The sequence below is a fragment of the Xenopus laevis genome, chromosome 3S, assembly GCF_017654675.1.
Source record: "Xenopus laevis strain J_2021 chromosome 3S, Xenopus_laevis_v10.1, whole genome shotgun sequence".
Lineage (NCBI taxonomy): Eukaryota > Metazoa > Chordata > Amphibia > Anura > Pipidae > Xenopus > Xenopus laevis.
The window spans coordinates 124,283,153-124,308,821 of NC_054376.1; the positions used below are offsets into that span (position 1 = coordinate 124,283,153).

Below are 25,669 nucleotides of genomic sequence, written 5' to 3' on the forward strand. Positions count from 1 at the left end.
CATCTGAAGCTTTTACAATGGACCCAGGGAATTGGTCAACACAAACAATTACATATGCATGGGTACAACATTTAGGTAACTGTAGGAAATCTATCTGCAATATCTGAAATTGTTACATTGGTTTAGGTCAGTGTTTGATAGGTGTTGGAATCGTCTTACCTAGATTATATTGCAAACAAATATAACATAATTATACATACTTGGCTGCAATAGACGAGAACCCGGGGGCAAACCACATTCCTGACACTACATCACATATCCCCCCATAAAAAGTGTGGGTGAGATCATGTGAGGCAGCAACCAAATATGGTAACAGAGCACGGGGTGCAACAGGGCAATCACCTAAATGCCAAACAAAAACATCACCACTTGGAGTTTGTGTGCATCCGGCTTTAAGCCAATGTTCCTTCTCCTCAGGTTCCATTTGGTCCTGAAGGGCTGATAAAAACAGCACTAGAGGGAACAGGTAGAGTTGGTTCTTTTACAACACATGCTTTAAACATTTTATAACACAATGCTGCTTGCTTTGCAGCTACATCAGCATAGGCATTATCTTGTGCTACAGGGTCAGAGGACCCAGTGTGGGCGTAGTACTTAATGACTGCAACCTGTTTCGGTAGTGGCACTACCGGATGGGCTGCAATAACAACTTCGTTAACTGCTCTGAGATCCTGAACAAACCGCCACTCATTCTTGCCGGGGCTTTTTAATTGGCAAGATGGGCATATTTACAGGGCCAATCCTATGGTTGAACACTCCCTTATCAAGTAACCCTTGAATTACGGGGCAAATCCCCTATACCTTTGCCCTGGACAGTGGGTACTGTGAGATTTTGGGGGGGGCCCTTTGGGTCTACTTGTATGGACACTGGTGGGATGGATGACATGAACCCAACATCTGTTGGTGAGAAAGCCCACAAATCACTTGAAACACATTGTAATTTAGGAGGTACAGAATCTTCCTCCTCAGAAATTTCCTTTAGTGACAGAAGATTAGTAGTATCTAGTGCATTGGTCATCTCAGACACTTATGGAGGCAGGACAGGCACAAATACTGCATCCGGATTACAGTATATGGTGCAGACTGGTTTAGAAAGGATGTCCCTACCTATGAAACTGTCAGGGATGGAGGCACTTAAAAGAAAGGCAGCTTTTGTGGATACAGGACCAATGGACACTTGCGATGGGCTTGTTTCTGCCATAGGGAGAGGATTTCCTCCAACTCACACTGCCGTGACTACATTACCAGATAATGGCAGGTTTGAGTGAGTCTTTAAAACTGAGTGGGCAGCACCAGTATTCGGTAAACAAAGTTAGGGTCTTTTAATTAATAAACACTTCAATTAGGAGGTCTGGATGGTGATTAGAAGTGTTTGGAAATACTGGTACCGGGGCTGCGTCGCACCTTCAAGCAGGATTTATGAGGGATGCATTGGAATGTGAAGGGGCTGCATCTCCTGCAGGGAAAGGGCTTTCTTTGGGGATATGCACTTATATGCATAATGCCCTTGATTATTACAATTAACACAAACAACTGTCTTTTTGTCACGGTTATCTGACCTGTTCTGCTGTCTGTTAGTTATTGTTTCTGGAGTTTTGGGAATTATCCTGGAAGTTGTTAGACTGTTGCTGAACGAGTAACACCTGCTGGGGCTTAAGACAGGAGTTCTCAACTTGTGGCAACGGCAATTATCTTTTCTAACTTCTTATGCTTCCAGGCAAGACTATGTATGCTGAGGTTACTTTGAGGATCATTTAGTAGTCCTACCACAAAGGTAATAGCATACTGGACAGCAGACTCTTTGGCATCTTGGTTAAATTTGAAAACTATTTCCCAAGAAGCTTCTGAAAGAAAAAAAATTGGTGCTTACTGTACTTTTCAGAGCATGTAAACAGACTCCGACTTGGGCTGGGTCAACAGGGTTAGTATCTCAATACATTTTGTCTAACATTTGGTAATCCCCTGGACCACACACTTTGAGTACAAATAATATATTGGTCTAATTAGGCTTATGAGCACCATTGACACACAAGAGTTCCTGTGCAAATTTGTGTGGATTAGTATGGGGCTGTGGAACATCTTGAAAATCCTTCTAAGATCTATGTGTTTTTAGTTAGACGCACTTCTGCAGCGTCCCCCGTCGCCCCCCTTTTTCTCTACTTTGTATTGTACGGGCGGGGTAGAGCTTAGCTGTGGGGCTGGGGACAGCCTGCTTGTCTGTATCTGAGCTATAACTTTCAGAGAACTTATCTCTGAGCTGTTTGTCTTTTTGGTGTCAATTTTTTTTTTTTTTTTTCACTGTTCTCTATTATCTAACTTAACCCTTCTGCTATCAACTTTTCTTGTTCCTCTCTTTGCTTTCTAGCTTCCTTTGATTCTGAGGCACTTTCCTGACTTTCTAGGGCACATACTTGACCCTTTACCTCTTTTGCTGCCTCTCTCTTGCTCTTAGCTATTACGGGAAAACAACCCATCATAGAGTGGGGAGGCTGACGGCTCTATGTATGCCTTATGAGTTACAACCACTCAAGTCTGTGGGGCTAAAGCTTCTGATATATCACTGCTGTGCTGCGTATGTACTTAAATGCTTGTACTCTTGTCTGGTGATCCCATGTATCGTTGGGAGGAATGGCAAACGACTTACTCTCTGTAAGTGTACTCCACTTAGGCAAGTAAGCCACTACATCTTTGCCATATTCAACAGCAATCACACTACCTGGTGAATGCTCTACAGTCACTCTGCCTAGCGACTGTCTTGCGCTCACTCTCCTTGGTGAACGCGCAGAGGTGATCAGCCTCTGTTCACAATCCTCCCCGCTAGGGCAAGATGCTCCTAACGGAGTCTTACACTCATTCTGGCCAAATGCCTTAGTGAGCCTATTTCATCTCAACTAAAAAAATGCCCTCTTCCCTCAAGTACGCAGACTATCTTGGGGTATACTGGGGTCTGACCAGGTAAGTTAGTACAATTCTTATAAGCAGCAAGAGTATAGAAAAGTTAGAACTTTTTCACTTTGCAATTAGTCCCCAATCACATGCACATTCATACAGGACACATGGTTAAGACAAACATAGATACCTCGAGTGATCACATTGGGTCAGGCTGCTTGCACAGCAACACCCTGTCCGTTTGGAACCGGAGAAGAAAGGAGACAGAACAAGGTATGCTTACCCTGTGTGGCCACTCCTGTCCCGTTAGTTCTCCGGGTCCTCACTGTGGATGGGTGAAGTCAGCGTCTTGAGCCTGCCCGCATTATCTCCACCATTTGATAGGGAATAATCCAAAAACCGGAGATCACCGAGGTAAAAGGAATAATCCAAGTTTATTATTTATATAATAAACATACACGAGCTCCGTGGGTTCTGATACACAAGTAGGTCAGAACTAAGAAACAAAAGATTGACCACACATTATATACCCTTCAGGAAAGGAACTTCAATGGGAAAAGGCCTCTCTAGGGAGAAAAGGGAGTATTGCCAAGTATCTATCATAGTGTCTCAGTGTACAATTATCTAGTGTTAGCTAGCTATGTGAACGAGAAGGGAGTAACATAGTGGGAGAGCTTCAAGGCCAGGGCACCTGCTAGAAGCAAAAGGATAACATAACATACTACTGATAAGGACCTTCTCAGATGGCACACTGTCTCCTGGGTAGTCTTGAAACAGTTCATAGAAGGGCCCCATGGGCACTTTGAAACTGCTCAGTCTACCTTGGAGGGGGGCTTAGGAATGCGAGGGGCCATCTAGGGCCTGCAAGACTTTTCCTTCCACAGTAGCTTCAGCAACTCTTCAAAAGTTGATATAAACAAGCTGCTGTGTAGCCAAGGGGGCAGCCATTCAAAGCTGAAGAAGGCGAAAAGGCGCAGGATGCACAGCAGGTAAAAGAAGGGCTATGTAGTATACAACGGGATTCTTCAGAACGGATCTGTTTTCCATAGGGTACCCTGTGCTTGAATGGCTGCCTCCATGGCTACATAGAAGTTTGTTTATATCAACTATAGTCGTGTTTCTGAAGCAAAGACACCAGTTTTACCAGTGCAGGACAACAGTACATTATATTGGCATTCCTTTAAGACACTTTCAGTTTTTGGTGTTACTGTACCTTTAAATCTAAAAATCAGTGCAATGCAGGATTCTGCTGAAGGAGCACTATGCATTGGGATGTCGTTTGATATCGAGTTGTTGCGTTAAAGGCACCTTAAATGAAACCTCTCTAGAACGGAAATGGTTCTCTTTGCTCCGACTAACATCATTAACACCCCGGAAGTGTCCGTCACAGCTAACAATTCCACTATCACCCCCATCTCCCCAGGCCCAGTCTCTTGAGGTCATCCTAGATTCTGCCCTGTCCTTCACTCCTCATATCCAGTCACTTATTACATCATGTCACTTCCACCTAAGGAACATATCCAAAATACGATCATTTGTCACCCAAGATGCTGCCAACATTCTTATTCACTCTCTGGTCATATCACATTTAGACTACTGTAACTCTCTTTTAATTGGCCTCCCCCTCCAGAGACTGTCACCTCTCCAGTCCATAATGAACACTGCCGTGAGGCTCACGAGCCTCTGCGACCACTCCTCCTCTGCCAGTCCCTACGCTGGCTTCCGCTACCTTTCAGAATACAATTCAAATGAATGACCCTGACATTCCAAGCACTTCATAACTCTGCCCCACCCTACATCTCTGAACTCATCTCTTTATACTCACCCAACCGCTTACTATGCTCCTCTACTGACCTGCTACTCAACTCTTCTCTCATTACCTCCTCACATGCTCGCATTCAAGACTTTGCAAGGGCTGCGCCCCTCCTCTGGAATTCCCTCCCACGGTCTGTCCGACTTTCTCCCAAACTTTCTGCTTTCAAAAGATCTCTTCAAATGCACTTCTTTAGAGGAGCCTATCCTGACTCTGCTTAACTACCAAATGCAATACCACACACAGCACTACATCTCTCACTCACTTTATTCTGATTTTGCCCACTCGCACACCCACACCTTGTGTCTTATTCCCTTCCCTTTCGATCGTAAGATCTTTTGCACAGGGCCTTCCCCACCAGTATTGGTTGTGATGAATTGCATACAAAGAACATAGGGAGTTACATACATGTGATTTAGTTGTATAAACACATTTACTTTACAGCGCTGCAAAGTATGCTGGCGTTATATAAATAAATGTGATGATGACGATGACGATGACGATGATGATGATTCTGTTATGGGAAAACACCTTTTTTTTTGGTTTGTTTGTTTAATACAGTCATGTAATATTACATGAAATAGTCATTCAGGGTTATTTGTTAGCTCCTGTATCGGTCGATAAGCCTGCAGGAAGCTCATTTTGGTTGCATAAAAAAAGAGATGCCCTGCCAAAACATTCCTCCAGGCCAGGGATTCAAACAGAAGCAGCATCTTTGACGGCACTGGGGGCAACATCAAAGGGGTTGGTGAGCAACATTTTGCTCATGAGCCACTGGTTTGAGATTACTGCCCCAGAACAAATGGAGCTGGCAGATCATAGATCTGGTTCTTAAGAGGAACACTCATCTAGCAGTTTATTTGCAGCAATCTGTATGAGACACATCTGTTGGATAATGACTTCCAGGTAGAACAGCCAGTGACTGTTAGAGCACAGTAATTGCTGCAAGGGTGTGATGACGTCTACACAGCCAAACATCCTTGATTCTGTTTATGCAAATGTTACAATCGACTTTGCTTCATAGCAGTGCACTAGGGTGGCACAGGGACCTATTGGTGCTGCTGATAGTGGATCTCATGACAAAATACACTGCACATTGCTGGCTCCCACTTGCATGAAGGCTGCAGTCACTGGATTACAGCAGCGTTGGGTTTCTGTGCTACTTTTGCCGCAGTGCAAAGCCCAGGGATTTCTTGTGTAGCTTCCAAACCCCTCACTGTCTCGCTGATGTCTTAGCCCATAACCTTTTCTCTGTCCGAGAAAAGTTCTGGAATAAACAGATGAAAAGGAGCCAGTAAATGGAAAGATTTCAGTGACAATCCCGCGGACTGACAAGAGTGAAGCGGAGCTGCCAGGGGCTGTTTTGGGACAGTCCGTGCAAGCAACGTGCAGACAATGGCTGCCAGGGACACGGGCATTTAGCGGGCAGCTGACTATATCATCGCTGGGCTATTTGGGAAAGTAGATATTAGGAATAACTTTGCTTTTTGAGACGCTGGAAGCACAGAAGGAAAGCTCCCGTAAAGCCGAATCCAGAAGGTAACTGATGGGCGTGCCTATGTTTTGTCCAATTACAGGGCCATAGCTTATTGCAAGTGAGCCAATCAACAGACAGAAAAGGTTGTATATAAGGAGAAGTGGAGTTGAGCGAGAGGTGTGTTTTATCCTTTCCGGGAAAAAAAGAAAGACAGAAAATCTGCGATGGCTGAAGCCGCCGAATCCGCGCCCGCTCCTCCCCCGGCTGAGCCCGCGGCCAAGAAAAAGAAGCAGCAGCCCAAGAAAGCAGCAGCAGCAGCGGGGGCCGCTAAATCCAAGAAGCCCTCGTCTGGACCCAGTGTGTCCGAGCAGATCGTCACAGCCGTGTCCGCTTCCAAGGAGCGCAGCGGGGTGTCTCTGGCAGCGCTCAAGAAGACTCTGGCTGCGGCAGGCTACGATGTGGACAAGAACAACAGCCGCCTCAAGCTGGCTCTCAAGGCTCTGGTCACCAAGGAGACCCTGCTCCAAGTCAAAGGCAGCGGAGCCTCCGGTTCCTTCAAGCTCAACAAGAAGCAGCTGCAGAGCAAGGACAAGGCCGCCGCCAAAAAGAAGGCGCCGCTAACAGCCAAAGCCAAGAAACCGGCGGCAGCAGCCAAGAAGCCAGCCAAGTCCCCGAAGAAGCCCAAGAAGGTCTCGCCAGCCGCCAAGAGCCCAAAGAAGCTCAAGAAACCCGCAAAGGCCGCCAAGAGTCCCGCTAAAAAGCCCAAAGCCGCCAAGCCCAAGAAGGCTGCCAAGAGTCCCGCAAAAAGACCGCCGTCAAGCCAAAACTGCTGCTGCTGCCGCAAAGCCCGCAAAGGCCAAAGCAGCCAACCAAAGTGGCCAAAGCCAAGAAAGCCGCCCCAAAGAAAGAGCTATTAAGTCTGACTCGATCTGCCCTCAAAAGAAATAATAATAATAACCAAAGTCTTAAGAGACCGGAGCCCTCTAGAAACGTGATTTGTCGCAATACTGAAGCAGCAACTTTGGGCGGGCTGCTTTCTTTTGTAGAAAAAGATGGGTGGCTTTCAAGGGCTTTCCTTCGAACTCTTGAGGCCATTTATTTCACGGCTGACTTGAGACTATAATCAACGTGACGTTTATTTTCTTTTTGTTGTGTACATATTTTATGAATAAGGTTCAGGCCTCTGTCCAATAAGCAGCATAGCATGTTGGCCCAGGCCGAGAAGAAAGGAGCGTGGGGATTCGTGCCCGCTAGTGTCCCGCCCTCGCGCGGTTAGGACTAGAAGTGCACAGCAGCAACAACAACTCCCTGCTCTACCTCGAGTATCTTGATGCATTATGTTTGCGTTGAAATGGCGGTCAGCCGAAAGAAAGGACATTTTCAGGAGCAAAGCAGGCTCTTGTACCCCCATCCCATCTTTTGAGTTAGAATGCTGAAGGGCTGATTTTAGGGGCATATTGCATGAAGAAGGCAGGAACCCGAGCTAAATAGTAGAGCCGTTGCCCTAGAAGAAGTGCTTGTAGGTTAAAGGGCCCCCTCCCTGGTGAAGCATATGGAGAGGATTGTAAAAAGTAGCAAGAACGGATAGTGGACGACAGCAGCAGCAGCAGCACGTGCGGCTCTTGTAGAGAGAAAGTGGGTGGCTCTGAAAAGAGCCTTTGGGTTTGTGGGGCAGGGAATGGAGAGAGAGCGATTACTTGGCGCTGGTGTACTTGGTGACGGCCTTGGTGCCCTCGGAGACGGCGTGCTTGGCCAGCTCCCCAGGCAAGAGCAGGCGGACCGCGGTCTGGATCTCCCGGGAGGTGATGGTGGAGCGCTTGTTGTAGTGAGCCAGGCGGGAGGCTTCCCCTGCGATGCGCTCGAACACATCGTTAACAAAGGAGTTCATGATGCTCATGGCCTTGGAAGAGATGCCGGTATCGGGGTGCACCTGCTTCAGCACTTTGTACACGTAGATGGCGTAGCTCTCTTTCCTGCTCTTCCTACGCTTCTTGCCATCCTTCTTCTGGGTTTTGGTCACGGCTTTCTTGGAGCCCTTCTTTGGGGCTGGAGCGGATTTGGCGGGTTCAGGCATGTTCAGCAACTAGACAGGATGAGTCTATAAGCAAACGATGAAGTGCTGCTCCGGCTGCAGCTGCTTTTATACCCCGCCCATGTAAAGCAGGCTGCGCCGTGACACTGATTCCCATTGGCTGGCTCTGTGGCATGACGTCAAAGCGCAGCTTTTCTCCAGACGATTGGTGGTAAGCAAAGCTTGTGTTTCGTTGGCTGCGAGGAAGCCTAACCAATCGGCAGAGAGAAGGACTCTCGCGGCTGACTATAAAAAGCAAAGTGCGCGCTACAATGTATCGTTGAGTCATTTTGTCAAACGAAGTCATTTGAAGCATGTCAGGAAGAGGCAAACAAGGCGGAAAGACCCGGGCCAAGGCCAAGACTCGTTCATCTCGGGCCGGCCTTCAGTTCCCAGTCGGCCGTGTTCACCGGCTGTTGAGAAAAGGCAATTATGCCGAGCGGGTGGGAGCCGGAGCTCCAGTCTACCTGGCCGCGGTGCTCGAGTATCTGACCGCCGAGATCCTGGAGTTGGCCGGCAACGCTGCCCGGGATAACAAGAAGACTCGTATCATCCCCAGGCACCTGCAGCTCGCCGTGCGCAACGACGAGGAGCTCAACAAACTGCTCGGAGGGGTCACCATCGCCCAGGGCGGTGTCCTGCCCAACATCCAGTCTGTGCTGCTCCCCAAGAAAACCGAGAGCGCCAAATCTGCCAAGAGCAAGTGAGCTCTCCCCTCAACAAAATACTACTGCCCTCACCACTAACCCAAAGGCTCTTTTCAGAGCCACCCACTTCATCTAAACAGCGCTGTATAGCCCCGTGTGTGTGTGTGTGTGTGTTTTTTTGACTAAATAGTGAGATTACATTGTGAAACATAAGAGGGGTTTCCCTTGTACACTTCTTTTTCCTCACTTGATTGCCAGGGAAATGATGTGGTGGCAAAAGGGCAGCAATTTTGCGGAGCATTACTGTCCCCCCCCCCTAATAGGAGATTTTTGTGATGAGAGAAGAGTGGGTCTAGGGACTCAGAGAAACTCCAATCTTCTCAGTGTGTGTATGCGCAGGGAAAAAAAAAAGAAATCAAATAGAACGCTCTGAAAGTGTGTGATTAGTACTCTTGGGCTGCGAAGTGAAGCCCGATCATCATTGTCGTACAAGTCCATTCAACTAGGACGTTTTGCCTGAGCTGCGCGAAGTGGCTTGTGCCCGATGGAAGCAGCACAAAAGCCAGGCTGTCGGGTCACCCGGCGCAGCTAGAGCTTGGCTTCTTTTCGAGGATTAGGTATATAAAGTGATAGGAACCCCCCTGCCCCTAGTTCTACCACATTCTACACATTCTACACATTCTACGCATTCTACGCATTCTACGCATACTTACTGCACTTATATCGCACCAATATTGCTAAAATTCATCATCTTTGTTCCTGATTCCCTATCCTGATGATGTTACCAATAAAGAAAGTTATTTTTGTACCAGTGGTATGTTCTTAAAGTCTTTCAAGGATCCGAGGACAGTTACAGTAGAACTATTACCCTCTGAGGAGGCGAGAAGACGCACCTCATCAGAGCTAGAGCAGAAGCCATATCAAGTGTGCCTCAGAGTGGAATTGCAAGCCCTTAAAGAGACGGTGCGCAAAAAAATAAAATAAAAGTTAAACAGCCCTGTAAAGCTAACCTGCCTTTTCTGTGGCAATAGAGCTGACAAAATACCACAGAAGAAGCACAAATAGAGCCCAGTATTGCACCCAAGTAGATGTGTGCCTTTCCTGCGGCCTTCAGAGTCAGAGCATTGCCACAGTGAGAGTGCACATATCGGAAAGCGTGTTACCGCCCAGAGTGAAACAACCACGTGCTGCAATTCACCCAGAGACATCGCACACAAGCAGCGCAACAATCCTGACAGCTGCATCTCTGCAAGTAAAGACACAGACCGTCAGCATCCTGTAAGCAACTGCAAGCAAGCCGAAGTACCTCACCTTGCATCTACTTCTGCAAAGACTGATCCTGAGTGATTCCTAACTTCTATAGAGAGACACTTATTTTGAATCAGCAAGCCAAGTCACTGTATCCTGCTCTTCACATTAAGGTCAGAGTTTCCTGTTTATGCCTTATTGATGGTTATGTGCTGACCTTTGCACATTAAGAGACACTGAATAAAAGGTAATCAGAACTTTGAGAGAATCCAGAGATATTTGCATTATAAGGACTTTATGTGAATTTGAATAAAGTTATTTATTCCTTTGTGTTTAACTGATATTTAACTCTTTCAAGTCAAAATGTCTGTTTCTAGTGATTCAATGCCATTGTTAAAGGGTGAAGCGTTAAATAGTGAGAGATATTCCCTACAACAGAAGGTATTAGAGTTGAGGGAAACCTTAAAGTCAGAGACAGATCCTGAAGAGATAGAAAGGATAAATCGTGACATAAAAAAGTACCTGTCTAAGATAGAGAATTTAGAAGCTGAGTTTAGGGAGTCTCAAGCAGTCTCAGAACAGATAAGCCAGTTGAGACAGTCATCTCGTGAGAGAAGACCTACCCCAAAAATGCTAGAATATATGCAACAAGAGGCTGCACAAAGAGAAAGGAAATTCAACCAAATGTACATAAAATGGAAAACGCATACCAATGAGGTTCGCATGAAGCTAAAACAAGAGTGTGCAGAGGATGAATTATCCAACATGATGGATGCTGTAGAAAAGCATGAGTTAGATATGAAGACAATATATGATGAGCTAAGGTCATACACAGCACCCTCCCAGGACATTAAGAGGAAGATCGACACATGCACTGCAATAACAGCAGATTTATTAGGGCTTATGAGAATACGATCAATTGAAACCGACTTTGATGTAGTGACAGAGAGGACAAGGCTACTAGAGCTTTATAAAAGGGATTATGCAAAGTCTGGATATGGATCTACAGTTTCAAGAGTAGCATCTTCTAGCAAACATTCTAGCCACTCATCTAAGTGCACAAGTACCTCAGCCAAAAGAGTAGAAGCATCTGCACAACTTGCCGCTAAAAGAGCTGAGATTGAGATGGAAGCTGTTATCGAAGCACAACGTCAACAATTAAAAAAGTTAAAAAACCAAAGAGACATCGAGGTCATGGAAGCTAAACTTAGAGTATATACTGAAGAGGAAATAAAAGAAAATGGTGATAGATCCAGAGCAGTACTTCCCGAGAGAACAGGTCCCTGTCCTTCTATCCTCACTGAGGAAAACAAAGGGAAATCTAAGTCAGTGTGTAGTGAGAGAACAGATCCCTGTCCTTCTATCCCCACTAGTCATCATAGTGACCAAGGAAATGTTGCAGCTATTGCCCAAGCAATACATGAGACAATGGTTCTTACAAGACTTCCAACTCCTGAACCAACTGTATTCTCAGGAGACCCATTGAAGTTCATAGAGTGGAGTACAAGCTTTGAAGCACTTATTGCACGCCGCTGCTCCAATCCAGCAGACAAGTTGTTCTACCTACAGAATTATGTTAGTGGAGAAGCAAAGAGGGCTCTTGAAGGTAGCTTCTACAGGAAGGATGAAGAAGCCTACAAACAAGCATGGGAGAAGCTAAATGCACGGTATGGCCATCCCTTTGTAGTACAGCGAGCCTTTAGGGAAAGACTTAACAGTTGGCCAAAGATAAGCTCTAAAGAGTATGTTAGACTTAGAGAGTATGGTGACTTCCTGCAAGCATGTAGCAACGCCATTCCTCACATAAAGGGTTTGCAAGTACTGAATGACTGTGAAGAAAACCAGAAAATGTTACTTAAGCTGCCTGATTGGGTGACCTCAAGATGGAATCGTCATGTAACTAAACAGTTAGACCAAGGCAAGGACTATCCCAGTTTTGAAGAGTTCTCTTCATTTGTCAATTTAGAAGCACGTATAGCATGCAATCCAGTGTCATCCCTTCACGTTCTGAAACCTTTGGAAGGAAAGCCAACGAGAGAGATAAAACGTGCAAAGGCAACTTCATTTGCAGTCGATACAATGACTAAAGACCATGATAACAATGAGAGTAAGCCTAAGGTCATTGATGTACCGAATAGAGAGAAAGTACAGACAGAGAGTCACACACCTCTTCAATGCATGTTCTGTGGAGAGAATCACTACATCTACAAATGTCAACAAATGAAGGAAAGGTCTGTAGAGGAGAAGAAAAGATTCATACTGGATAACCAACTCTGTTTTGGTTGCCTAAGAAAGGGACACAGTGCCAAGGACTGTAAAAGAAGAGCCACCTGTGGCATTTGTAAAGGACGTCACCCAACCCCATTACATGAAGATCGCCCAAAAAGGGATAAAGCTTCAACACTCAGTACTCTCATTGAGGGAGAAATCATATCCACACCATCTTGCTGTATGGTTAAAAGTGAGAGTAAGAATACGTCAATGATCATCCCAGTGTGTATCTCATCTCCAGGAACAGAAAGCAAGGAGGTACTTGCTTATGCATTACTAGACACACAAAGCAGTAACACATTTATTGATCAAGAAGTCTGTGAGAAATTGCAAGTGGCAATGGAGCCAGTGAAGCTTAAGCTCTCAACGATTATGGGAAAAGACTCATTGGAAGATAGTCAAAGAGTCACAGGATTAAAAGTCAAGGGACTTTGCTCAGATGTCACCATATATCTACCTCCGGTCTATACAAGAGACTTCATACCCCTTGATCGTGAACACATACCTACCTGTGAAACAGCCCAAAAGTGGAAGCACCTATCAGTCATCTCTCATAAAATACCCCCTCTGAAGGAGTACCGTGTGGGGCTTCTGATAGGTTATGACTGTTCTAAAGCACTGATGCCACGACAAATAATAACAGGAGGTGATGATGAACCATATGCCATCAAAACTGATTTAGGATGGAGCATTGTTGGAGGACCACAACAGGCTGCAAGCTCAAGACAAGTAACCGGGTTATGTAATCGCATATCTGTCAAGATGTCACTAACCCCAAGTCCTGCTACAGTGATCAAGATTCTTGAGTCCGACTTTGCAGACACCAGCTCAAAAGAAAAGAGCATATCTCAAGAAGATATACCATTCCTACACATCTTGGAAGGAGGCATTCAGCTAAACCAACAAGGCCATCTAGAGATGCCCTTACCTTTCAAAAAAACCCCTGACCTTCCATACAATAAGAATCTTGCCTTAGTACGACTAAGACGTTTAGAGAGGATGCTGGGAAGAGAGCCAAAGTTCAAAAGCGACTATTTCAAGTTTATGGAAGGCATCATACAAGACGGAGATGCAGAAAGAGCTGACCATCAACCAGACCTGGGGAAGGTTTGGTACATTCCACATCAAGGTGTCTATCACTCGAAGAAACCAGACAAGATAAGAGTGGTGTTTGATTGCTCAGCAAGGTATGATGGTGTTGCATTGAACGATTATCTGTTAACGGGACCAGACCTCACGAATATGCTATCTGGAGTTCTCGGTAGATTTCGGAAATACCCCATTGCTGTCATGTGTGACATTGAAAAGATGTTCCACAGGTTTCATGTGAAAGAGGAAGATAGAGATTTCCTGAGGTTCCTATGGTGGGAGAATGGAAACACTAATGCAGAGCCTGTGGAATATCGCATGAAAGTTCATCTGTTTGGAGCAGCATCATCCCCAGGTTGTGCCAATTACGGTATGAAACACCTTTCCAAACAATACGAAAGAAATTATCCATCTGCAGCAAACTTCATTAAAAAAAACTTTTATGTTGACGATGGACTTGTAAGCCTGCAATCTGCTGACTCAGCAATCAAATTAGTGAAAGAAACTCAAGAGTTGTGCGCAAAGGGAAATCTGCGCCTTCACAAGTTCATCTCAAACAACAGAGAAGTGTTGGAATCTATTTGTGAATCTGAACGTGCATCAGCAATGGAAAATGTAGACCTCAACTACGATGATCTTCCAGTCCAGAATGCACTTGGCCTGAGATGGGATGTGGAAAATGATGAGTTCTTCTTTAAGGTCTCTATTGAAGAGAAACCAGCAACAAGACAGAATATTCTCTCCACGGTAGCTTCTGTGTATGATCCATTGGGATTCTTAGCCCCAGTGATCCTCAGAGGAAAGGGAATACTCCAAGAGCTGTGCAGACAGAAGCTAGGTTGGGATGACTCTATACCAGAAGAACTGAGGCCAAGGTGGGAGAGTTGGATTAAGGATTTACAAGATCTGCAAGGAGTCAGAATACTAAGGTGCTTTGCACCCTACGACTTTGGAAAGTATGAGAGAATCGAACTGCATCACTTCTCAGACGCTAGCAGTTACGGTTATGGCCAATGTTCCTACATCAGGGTGATAAGAGATGAAAAGGTACATTGCTCCCTTGTCATGGCCAAGACCAGAGTTGCACCTACCAATGTTCTCACAATACCAAGACTGGAACTAGCAGCTGCTGTAGTTTCTGCTTCAGTGAGCAAGTTCCTGAGAGACGAATTAGAGTTCAAGGTAGATGAAGAGAACTTTTGGACAGACTCACAGGTGGTTCTAGGCTACATAAATAATGAAGCTCGAAGATTTCATGTCTTTGTGGCGAACAGAGTTCAAAGAATTAGAGAAATTACTGATCCAGACCAGTGGTACTACATTGAGTCAGAAAGGAATCCAGCTGATCATGCTTCAAGAGGTCTTAAAGTTTCAGAAATGAAGGACTCAAATTGGTTTACAGGCCCAAAGTTCCTATGGGAAAGGGAAACAGTACCCAACAAAGATTGCCTAGAGCTATCAATGTGTGATCCTGAAGTGAAGGTCATTCAAGTCTTAACTCTCAGACAAAAATGGCATACTCCTAGGAGAAATGTTCAAATAAATGACATAGTGATCGTCAAAGAAGAGGATATACCCAGAAATCGATGGAGAATCGCTAAAGTTCTTGAAGTCCAGAAAGACAATGATGGATTGGTGAGAAGAGTGAAATTACAGATGGGAGATTCCAAATTAAGTAAGAAAGGAGAACGTCTCACCACTCCACTCATTCTAGAACGTCATATCCAAAAATTGGTTGTTCTTATTGAGAATAATAAAGAACATTCTCCAATGCATAACAAGAAGGAAGAAGTAAAATCCCCTTAATTTATGCAACCCAACTCATTAATGAATGCATAAATTAAAGGTAATTTGGTGGGAGTGTAGCTGCCCGCCCAAGCCAATCTAACATTTGAACTACATAATTCATTGTGACTGTTAATAAGAGAAGTTTATAGCAACTTAGCGCTAGTTTTCTGTACAGAACAATATATACCTCTATACGCTCTGTTGTATGGCAAGCAGAAAAGTTATTCCTGCTGTTAAAGTTCATTTGTGTGTAAAGTAACAGCCAGCAGCTATAATATAGCCAGCTAGGCACAGGACATTACAGGGTTAATTTGAGTACTCCAGCCACCTGACAGTCTAGTCCAATCAGAACCCAGCCTCACTCTGAGATCTTCTAGAATCTAGCCAGACATGCCAGCAGCCATCTTAAAGACAGAATCTTCAGAGAGCATGCCAGAGTAAAGAAACTGCCCTTAAGATCCTATGAGGCGAAAATAGGTGAACTATCTTTGTTTATGTGTACTGATTAATGCAGCTAATGACAATGTTAGTGATTATATGTTAGAATATATACTGAATGCTCTTTTTGTATGTTTGCCCCTAGTTCTACCACATTCTACACATTCTACACATTCTACGCATTCTACGCATACTTACTGCACTTATATCGCACCAATATTGCTAAAATTCATCATCTTTGTTCCTGATTCCCTATCCTGATGATGTTACCAATAAAGAAAGTTATTTTTGTACCAGTGGTATGTTCTTAAAGTCTTTCAAGGATCCGAGGACAGTTACAGTCATATATGCTTCAGCTTTGAAACAACATTATACATTAGGTATTATTCTTGGGATTTCCTTTGTGCCATCCTGCTATGCATTCTGGGGGGGGGGTTATTATACATGGAACTGCCTCTGTTCCATCCTACTATCAATTCTGAGGGGCAAAGCACTGCGTATCTTGACAGCGCTATATAAATAAATGCTGCTGCTGCTGATCTTATGTGTAATTGCCTTTCTGCAATTACACATAACTCTAGTTACGGCTCTTGGTGCCTCATCTTCCAAGTAAAATGACTGATAAGTGAATTTCAGAACACATTTCAACTGAAAGAATAATAGGATCAATGGGGGGGGGGGGGTTGCCGGTTGCTCTGGTATGTAGGGGATGCTGATACGGAGAAACAATTGTGCATTCTGTTTGAGCCCTGCACACATGGAGACATAAGAGTTTTCAGTTGACATTGAGTCACTTTGGATGCAAAGAATCCTTAGTGGGCAAATGCATGAACAGGGCTCTTTATTTTGCCATGTTTTTGCTGGAGACCAAATCAGGCCTAGTCATGCATTTGGCACTACATTCTGCCATAATAGCTTTTGAAGGGGAAACAAAATGTATCATACTTACCTTGAGTTTCCTTTCCTGGACATACTCCATGTTGGCACTCAAAGGGATGAAAAAGACAATGAAAAGTTGCTGAACTTTGCAATAGTAAATTGCTGCAATATTATCCAGGAGACAGTTAGCGCCTAGTTTTCCTCCCAACTGTCATAAAGCCTGCTATGTCCAGGCGGGTGCTGATCTTGTCAACCTCCAGGGCAAAGGGAGAATTGCATCATACTTACCTTGCTTTTCCTTTCCTGGATATACTCCATATGGGAACTCACCGGGATATCCCCGCCCCCAAGCCCCATCAGAAGGACCCTCACCAAAGTTTTGAAAGCCACCTCCCAATTCCGCGTTGTCTTTGTTACGAGCTATAAGACAACAACAAAGCATCTGGAGGCCATGGAGCCAATTTTTACTTCAGGAAAAGAAGAAGCAACCATCCATGCATTTTTTTCTTGGCTTTGGGAAATTCAAGGTCTTCCCAGCAGTCCTCTAGGTCATAGGGGGAAGGCTACAGGCCCTTTTCGTGGAGAAAGGGTCAAGCTGCCTTCCCAAGATGGGAAAACGGTGAAGTCATCCCAGCCTAGCAAGAAATCATCCTGACTATTCATCCCCAGTAGGGAGGGGTGGGGCTCAGGTTGGCACGTATCTCCAAGGTATGGCTTTCCACCATTTCAAACCAGTGGATTCTGGAGGAGTATGTAACCGAGTCACCCTGGTGCCTTGATTACATTCATTTTTTATTAAAGCTTTATGAATCATGTCCTGAGTCAGCTAGTGACTAGATTGAGCTGAGCCAAAAGTGCAGCTATGAAGTGAGCCTCAGCCGCAATGCACTCTTCATTACCTATGCTTGCCTTCCGGATTGCTGCTTTACAACATTTATTATAGTGTTTATATTAATGACATGTAAAGTTTTGTTTTTCACCTTATGTTTTTCTAAAGCAGTTTTGAATTTTTTTTTTTTCTTTTTTTTTGGGCAGCTGTTATAATTGATAAAACAGTTGCTAATATTCTAAATATACTGCTGATAAATGTATCAACTAAATGTAGCAACTGATGTAGCAAATTGGTAGCTCAGTAATCCAGAATAGGCCCACTTTGGCAGTCCATCTGGTTTTTTTTTTTTTTTTTTTTATGCAACTAAAACTTCCCTACAAGCCAGGCATTCAAAAATAAATACCTTCTAAAGGCCAGTTGGACCCGGAAGCAACATCAAAGAAAGGTTTATGATGTGGAGAAGAATAACAGCAGCCTCAAACTGGCTCCAAGGCAGGATTTACATAGCAGACGCCCCTAAGACCGCTGTCATTTGCTGCCCCTCCCCTCCGTTTTATTCAGTCGAATTTTCCTCATCAAGACCGAGCAATGGGGATTGGCGTACAGGAAATTTAAGAACTATCTTATCTCCTGCGCCTCCCCAGTGTTTCTGAACCAATGTGAGTGTGGTTGGGCAGCATGCAGTCCCCTAAAATCCTGCAACCCTAGGCCCGGTCCTTGGTGGCCTCTCCAAAAATCTGGGCCTGGCTGGATCTCAAGGGCTTGGTCAGCAAGGAAACCCTTGTCCAAGTGAAAGGGAGCGGTGCCTCCAGCTCCTTGGAGCTCAACAAGAAGCAGCTGCAGGGCAAGGAGAAGGCTGCCAAGAAGATGACGCCGGCAGTAGACAAAGCCAAGAAACCAGCAGCCACAAAAGCGGCCAAGTATCCGAAAAAGCCAAAGAAAGTCTCCGCAGCCGGCATGAGCCCGAAGAAGGTGAAGAAACCCGCAAATGCAGTAGTAGCAGCAAAGAGCCTGAAAAAAATCCCAAAGCTGCCAAACTCAAGAAGGTGTCCATGAGCCCCGCAAAAAAAGGCCGCCGTCAAGCCCAAAGCAGCAAAACCCAAGAAAGCCATCCCAAGAAGAAAGGAGCTTAGTCACCAATGGTCAATTGAACCAAAGACTCTTTTAAGAGTCACCATACCCACTCTGAAAGAGTATATATATATATATATATATATATATATATATATATATATATATATATATATATGTATATGTGCAGCAAAGTTTCTGTAGAACCATCTGAAAACATCTGAACTTGTGAAATGTGTTTTCTGTTACATGTGTTTTCATGTAACAGAAGCACCAGCAACCTTAAAAAGAAAAGGTTGAGCCACAGCAAAAAAAGTGCGGGGAAACCCCAATAACGGCGCATAGATTTCCTCTTTCAGCATTTTAAGCAGAATGGCATTTCTTTCCCCTATGCAACCCCTTCAGGTGACTGCTTTCTGGATATAGATACTATCATCGGGTTGTCTGAGGCCATGGCAAGCATGCAAACTGCGTATTGTGTGGATGTCATGCAAATACCAGGTCCATTGCCCCTTTTGGGATCTGCCAAAGTTGTCCCCGGATTGAAAGTGGTAACTAAAGGCTGCCCGTAGTCGGCAGGATTCGAACCTACGCGGGGAGACCCCAATGGATTTCTGTCATGGATATATACACCCAAAGAACTCCATTTGGGCTTGAACCACAAGTTTCTCAGTTAACAGCAGAATGTGCTAACGGTTTCTTCTAAAGTGATTTTTGGGCTGGTTCTGAAACTTCATTTGTGTTGCACATCACAAAACAGCAGGTTCCACCGAGATTTGAACTCGGATCACTGGATTCAAAGTCCAGAGTGCTAACCATTACACCATGGAACCAGCAGCTTAGGGGGCCAACATCGAATGCAGCCACCTAGACCGTGTAATAAAAGCTATTAATGAAGAAAAGAAAAGAAAAAAGAAAACAGTAAACGAATAGGGATGTAGCGAACGTCGGAAAAAAAGTTCGCGAACATATTCGCGAACTTGCGCAAAAATGCGAGCGGTTCGCGAACGGTTCGCGAACCCCATAGACTTCAATGGGAAGGCGAACTTTAACATCTAAAAAAAAAATTTCTGGCCAGAAAAATGATTTTAAAGTTGTTTAAAGGGTGCAACGACCTGGACAGTGGCATGCCAGAGGGGGATCAAGGGCAAAAATGTATCTGAAAAATCTGCCTGTGTGTGCTTGGAAGAGATAGTGTAGGGGGAGAGCTGTTAGTGATTTCAGGGACAGATGATAGTAAGTTTGCTGGCTAGTAATCTGCTTGATACTGCTCTGTATTGGAGGGACAGAAGTCTGCAGGGATTTGAGGGACATTTTAGCTTAGGTAGCTTTGCTGGCTAGTAATCTACTGTTCTCTTTAAACAACTGCCATACGTTGACCTTGTAGGCATTGTTTGCCCAGTTTTTTTGGACGCAGCCACTGAAGCACAGTTGCCAGAAAAAATATGCCATATAAATGCTGAAAATAGTAATTTTTCGCCATACGTTGACCTTGTAGACATTGTTTGCCCAGTTTTTTTGGTTGCAGCCACTGAAGCACAGTTGCCAGAAAAAATATGCCATATAAATGCTGAAAATAGTAATTTTTTGCCATACGTTGACCTTGTAGGCATTGTTTGCCCAGTTTTTTTGGTCGCAGCCACTGAAGCACAGTTGCCAGAAAAAATATGCCATATAAATGCTGAAAATAGTCATTTTTTGCCATATACGTTGAGTCAACGTATGGCAAAAAATGACTATTTTCAGCATTTATATGGCATATTTTTTCTGGCCTCTGTGCTTCAGTGGCTGCGGCCAAAAAACTGGGCAAACAATGCCTACAAGGTCAACGTCGTTCGCGAAAACCTTGTAGGCATTGTTTGCCCAGTTTTTTTGGCCGCAGTCACTGAAGCACAGAGGCCAGAAAAAATATGCCATATAAATGCTGAAAATAGTCATTTTTTTGGTCGCAGCCACTGAAGCACAGTTGCCAGAAAAATTATGCCATATAAATGCTGAAAATATAAATTTTTTTGGTTGCAGCCACTGAAGCACAGAGGCCAGAAAAATTATGCCATATAAATGCTGAAAATATAAAATTTTTTGGTTGCAGCCACTGAAGCACAGAGGCCAGAAAAATTATGCCATATAAATGCTGAAAATATGCATTTTTTTGGTCGCAGCCACTGAAGCACAGTTGCCAGAAAAAATATGCCATATAAATGCTGAAAATAGTCATTTTTTGCCATACGTTGACCTTGTAGACATTGTTTGCCCAGTTTTTTTGGTTGCAGCCACTGAAGCACAGAGGCCAGAAAAAATTAAACCAGTAGGGTTTGCACCCTAGTTTGTAACGGTGGCGGAGGGAGGAGGAGGACGCTAAAGGACAGCTGTGTGTGGAGTCATGAGGCTTGAAGAGAAGGACAGCTGCATAGAAGTCAGAACAAGTCTTCCGGCGTGCAGTAACCCTCCGAGATCCACCCCTCATTCATTTTAATAAAGGTCAGGTAATCGACACTTTTGTGACCTAGGCGAGTTCTCTTCTCAGTTACAATCCCTCCTGCTGCACTGAAGGTCCTTTCTGAGAGCACACTTGAGGCTGGGCAAGACAAGAGGTTCATGGCAAATTGTGACAGCTCTGGCCACAGATCAAGCCTGCACACCCAGTAGTCCAGGGGTTCATCGCTCCTCAGAGTGTCGATATCTGCAGTTAATGCCAGGTAGTCCGCTACCTGCCGGTCGAGGCGTTCTTTGAGGGTGGATCCAGAAGGGTTGTGGCGCTGCCTTGGACAGAAAAACATTTGCATGTCTGACGTTACAGACTGGCCAAAGGGCTTTGTCCTTGCAGGTGCGCTCGTGGCAGGATTACTGGCACCTCTGCCCCTGGAATGTTGATGAGTTCCTGAAGTGACATCACCCTTAAAAGCATTGTACAACATGTTTTGCAGGCTGGTTTGTAAATGCCGCATCTTTTCGGACTTGTGGTATGTTGGTAACATTTCTGACACTTTATGCTTGTACCGAGGGTCTAGTAGCGTTGCGACCCAGTACAGGTCCTTCTCCTTAAGCCTCTTGATACGGGGGTCCTTCAACAGGCATGACAGCATGAAAGACCCCATTCAGAGCTATCCATCTCCGCTTCCTCATTATCAAGGACTGCATCATCCACGGTCTCCTCCCCCCAGCCACGTACAAGACCAGGGGTCCCCAAAAGGTCACCACTAGCCCCCTGGGAAGCCTGCTCCTGTTGGTCCTCCTCCTCCTCCTCCACAAAGCCACCTTCCTCCTCTGACTCCACTTCTGGCACCTCTCCCTGCGTTGCAGCAGGTGCCTGGGTTCGTTCTGGTGATTCCGACCAGAAATCGCGCGCTTCCAGCTCCTCGTCACGCTGGTCTACAGCCTCATCTGTCACTCGTCGCACGGCACGCTCCAGGAAGAAAGCGAAGGGTATTAGGTCGCTGATGGTGCCTTCGGTGCGACTGACCATATTTGTCACCTCTTCAAAAGGTCGCATGAGCCTGCAGGCATCGCGCATAAGCACCCAGTAACGGGGGAAAAAATCCCCAGCTCTGCAGATCCAGTCCTACCACCCAGTTCAAAAAGGTACTCGTTGACGGCCCTTTGTTGTTGCAGCAGACGTTCCAACATAAGGAGCGTTGAATTCCAGCGAGTCTGGCTGTCAGAAATCAAACGCCTGACTGGCATGTTGTAGCGCTGCTGAATGTCAGCAAGGCGTGCCATGGCTGTGTAGGAACGTCTGAAATGGGCCGACACCTTTCTGGACTGGGTGAGAACGTCCTGGAATCCTGGGTACTTGGAGACAAAACGTTGGACTATTAAATTTAACACATGTGCCATGCAGGGCACATGTGTTAAATTGCCCAGTCTCAACGCTGCCAACAGATTGCTTCCATTGTCACACACCACTTTTCCGATCTGCAGTTGGTGTGGGGTCAGCCACCGATCGGCCTGTGACTGCAGAGATGACAGGAGTACAGATCCGGTATGGTTTTTGCTTTCCAGGCACGTCATCCCCAAGACAGCGTGACAACGGCGTACCTGGCACGTCGAATAGCCTAGGGGGAGCTGGGGGTGCACAGGTGTGGAGGAGGAGAAGGAGGACCCAGCAGCAGAGTAAGAAGAAGAAGAGGAAGAAGACGAGGTAGAGAGCGATGGAGGAGTAGAGGTGGTGGCAGAACCGCGTGCAATCCGTGGCGGTGACACCAACTCCACTGTTGTTGTTGAGCTACCCATTCCCTGCTTCCCAGCCGTTACCAAGTTCACCCAGTGGGCAGTGTAGGTGACATACCTGCCCTGACCATGCTTGGAGGACCATGCGTCAGTAGTCATATGGACCTTTGGCCCAACACTAAGTGACAGAGATGCGGTAACTTGGCTCTGCACATGTTGGTACAGGTGTGGTATTCCCTTTTTAGAAAAAAAATTGCGGCTGGGTACCTTCCACTGCGGTGTCCCAATTGCTACAAATTTGCGGAAGGCCTCAGAGTCCACCAGCTGGTATGGTAAAAGCTGTCGGGCTAAGAGTGCAGACAAGCCAGCTGTCAGACGCCGGGCAAGGGGGTGACAGTCAGACATTGGCTTCTTACGCTCAAACATGGCCTTCACAGAAACTTGGCTGGTGGCAGATGACTGGGAATGGGAACAGGTGGTCAAGGTGGAAGGCGGAGTGGAGGGTGGTTCAGACGGGTCAAGGAGAGCAGAGGTAGAGCAGTAAGATGCTGGACCAGAAGGAGTGTGGCTTTTAGTTTGCCTGTTGCCTTTGAGGTGTTGCTCCCAAAGTGCTTTGTGCTTGCCGCTCATGTGCCTTCGCATAGAAGTTGTACCTATGTGGCTGTTGGGCTTACCAAGGCTCAGTTTCTGACTGCACTCATTGCAAATTACAATGCTTTTGTCAGAGGCACACACATTAAAAAAATCCCACACTGCTGACTTTTTGGAAGTGTGCGATCTGGCGGTAACAGTAGAAGTTGGCGGCATTGGCGGCAATGGCGGGTGCGTTGGCCGGCTGAACACAGGTGCCGATACATGTTGTTGCCCTACTGATCCCTGCGGGCTGTCCTCCCTGCTTCTTCTAAGTCTTATTCTCCTACTGCCTCTCTGACTCTCCGTCTCTCCATCTGAACTACCCTCCTCTTGCTCTCTTCTACTAGGCACCCACAAAACATCAATCTCCTCATCATCATTCTCCTCAGATGCATCAATTTCTTCTGACACATCACAGAAGGAAGCAGCAGCGGGGACCTCCTCCTCATCACTCATTATGTCCATCTCTATCGTGTTCTCTGCCAGAATTAAATCTGGTGTAAGGTCCTCATCTCCTTCATCTTCTTCTGGCAATAATGGTTGCGCATTACTCAGTTCAAGAAACTCATGGGAAAATAACTCCTCTGACTCCAGTGAAGAAGGGGCACCGGTGGTGGAGGAAGTGTTACGTGGGGTGGCCATAGCAGTGGAGGATGAGGAGGATGTTGTGGTAAAGTTAGAAACGGTAGAGGATGGGGTGTGCTGTGTAAGCCAGTCAACTACCTCTTCAGCATTTTGGGAGTTCAGGGTCATTGGCTTTTTAAAACTGGGCAATTTGCTAGGGCCACAGGATTGCATAGCAGCACGGCCCCTAGCACGGCCTCTGCGTGGCGGCCTGCCTTTGCCTGGCATTATTTTTAAAAAAACAACAACAACAAAAACTCAGTTGGTTTTTCTGGAAACGATAATACACACAGCTAGATGGCAGTTTGAAGAAAACAGTGTGCAAATAATGCCTACAAGGTCAACGTATACACTACTACAGTGGTGGATACGGATTACGTAAAATATATGAATGCTGCTTGAAAAAAAGTAACTCAAGTGGTTTTTCTAGAGACGATAATATTATCAATATTTAGACAAAATGTGAACAAGCTCACACAGCTAGATGGCGGGTTGAAGAAAACAGTGTGCAAATAATGCCTACAAGGTCAACGTATACACTACTACAGCGGTGGATACGGATTACGTAAAATATATGAATGCTGCTTGAAAAAAAGTAACTCAAGTGGTTTTTCTAGAGACGATAATATTATCAATATTTAGACAAAATGTGAACAAGCTCACACAGCTAGATGGCGGGTTGAAGAAAACACTGTGCAAATAATGCCTACAAGGTCAACGTATACACTACTACAGCGGTGGATACGGATTACGTAAAATATATTATGGCTGCTTGAAAAAAGTCACTCCGGTGTTTTTTCTGGAGACGGTAATATTATGGATATTTAGACAGAATGTGAACAAGGTCACACAGCTAGATGGCGGGTTGAAGAAAACAGTGTGCAAATAATGCCTACAAGGTCAACGTATACACTACTACAGCGGTGGATACGGATTACGTAAAATATATGAATGCTGCTTGAAAAAAAGTAACTCAAGTGGTTTTTCTAGAGACGATAATATTATCAATATTTAGACAAAATGTGAACAAGCTCACACAGCTAGATGGCGGGTTGAAGAAAACACTGTGCAAATAATGCCTACAAGGTCAACATATACACTACTACAGCGGTGGATACGGATTACGTAAAATATATTATGGCTGCTTGAAAAAAGTCACTCCGGTGTTTTTTCTGGAGACGGTAATATTATGGATATTTAGACAGAATGTGAACAAGGTCACACAGCTAGATGGCGGGTTGAAGAAAACAGTGTGCAAATAATGCCTACAAGGTCAACGTATACACTACTACAGCGGTGGATACGGATTACGTAAAATATATGAATGCTGCTTGAAAAAAAGTAACTCAAGTGGTTTTTCTAGAGACGATAATATTATCAATATTTAGACAAAATGTGAACAAGCTCACACAGCTAGATGGCGGGTTGAAGAAAACACTGTGCAAATAATGCCTACAAGGTCAACGTATACACTAACAGCGGTGGATACGGATTACGTAAAATATATTATGGCTGCTTGAAAAAAGTCACTCCGGTGTTTTTTCTGGAGATGGTAATATTATGGATATTTAGACAGAATGTGAACAAGGTCACACAGCTAGATGGCAGTTGGTTGAATAACACACTGGGCAAAAAATGCCTACAGGGCAAATAATGCCTAAAAGGTCAACTTATACACTACTACAGCGGTAGTAAAATAAAAAAAAGTAAAATAAAAAAAAAATGAATA

At 45.0% G+C, this 25,669-nt stretch overlaps 2 protein-coding genes, 1 long non-coding RNA gene, 1 other non-coding gene and 1 pseudogene across 4 annotated transcripts; 3 read left to right on the forward strand and 2 right to left on the reverse strand.

Annotated features, from left to right (window-relative positions):
* Positions 1 to 6,202: 6,202 nt before the first annotated feature.
* LOC121402049 lies at positions 6,203 to 7,302 on the forward strand (annotated as a pseudogene).
* A 516-nt stretch (positions 7,303 to 7,818) lies between these two features.
* LOC121402275 (histone H2B 1.1) lies at positions 7,819 to 8,402 on the reverse strand. Its single transcript, XM_041588891.1, has one exon. It carries the CDS (start codon positions 8,251 to 8,253, stop codon positions 7,873 to 7,875), a length of 381 nt encoding a protein of 126 aa, XP_041444825.1. The 5' UTR covers positions 8,254 to 8,402; the 3' UTR covers positions 7,819 to 7,872.
* A 69-nt stretch (positions 8,403 to 8,471) lies between these two features.
* Positions 8,472 to 9,021, forward strand: LOC121402273 (histone H2A type 1). Its single transcript, XM_041588889.1, has one exon. The coding sequence runs from the start codon at positions 8,565 to 8,567 to the stop codon at positions 8,955 to 8,957; it is 393 nt and encodes a 130-aa protein (XP_041444823.1). The 5' UTR covers positions 8,472 to 8,564; the 3' UTR covers positions 8,958 to 9,021.
* Positions 9,022 to 15,366: 6,345 nt separating this feature from the next.
* Positions 15,367 to 16,995, forward strand: LOC121402276. Its single transcript, XR_005966706.1, has 2 exons — positions 15,367 to 15,770; positions 15,877 to 16,995. It is a non-coding gene; the product is annotated as an uncharacterized LOC121402276 (long non-coding RNA).
* Positions 16,996 to 19,274: 2,279 nt separating this feature from the next.
* trnaq-uug lies at positions 19,275 to 19,346 on the reverse strand. The gene has a single exon. It is a non-coding gene; the product is annotated as a tRNA-Gln (tRNA).
* Positions 19,347 to 25,669: the final 6,323 nt, after the last annotated feature.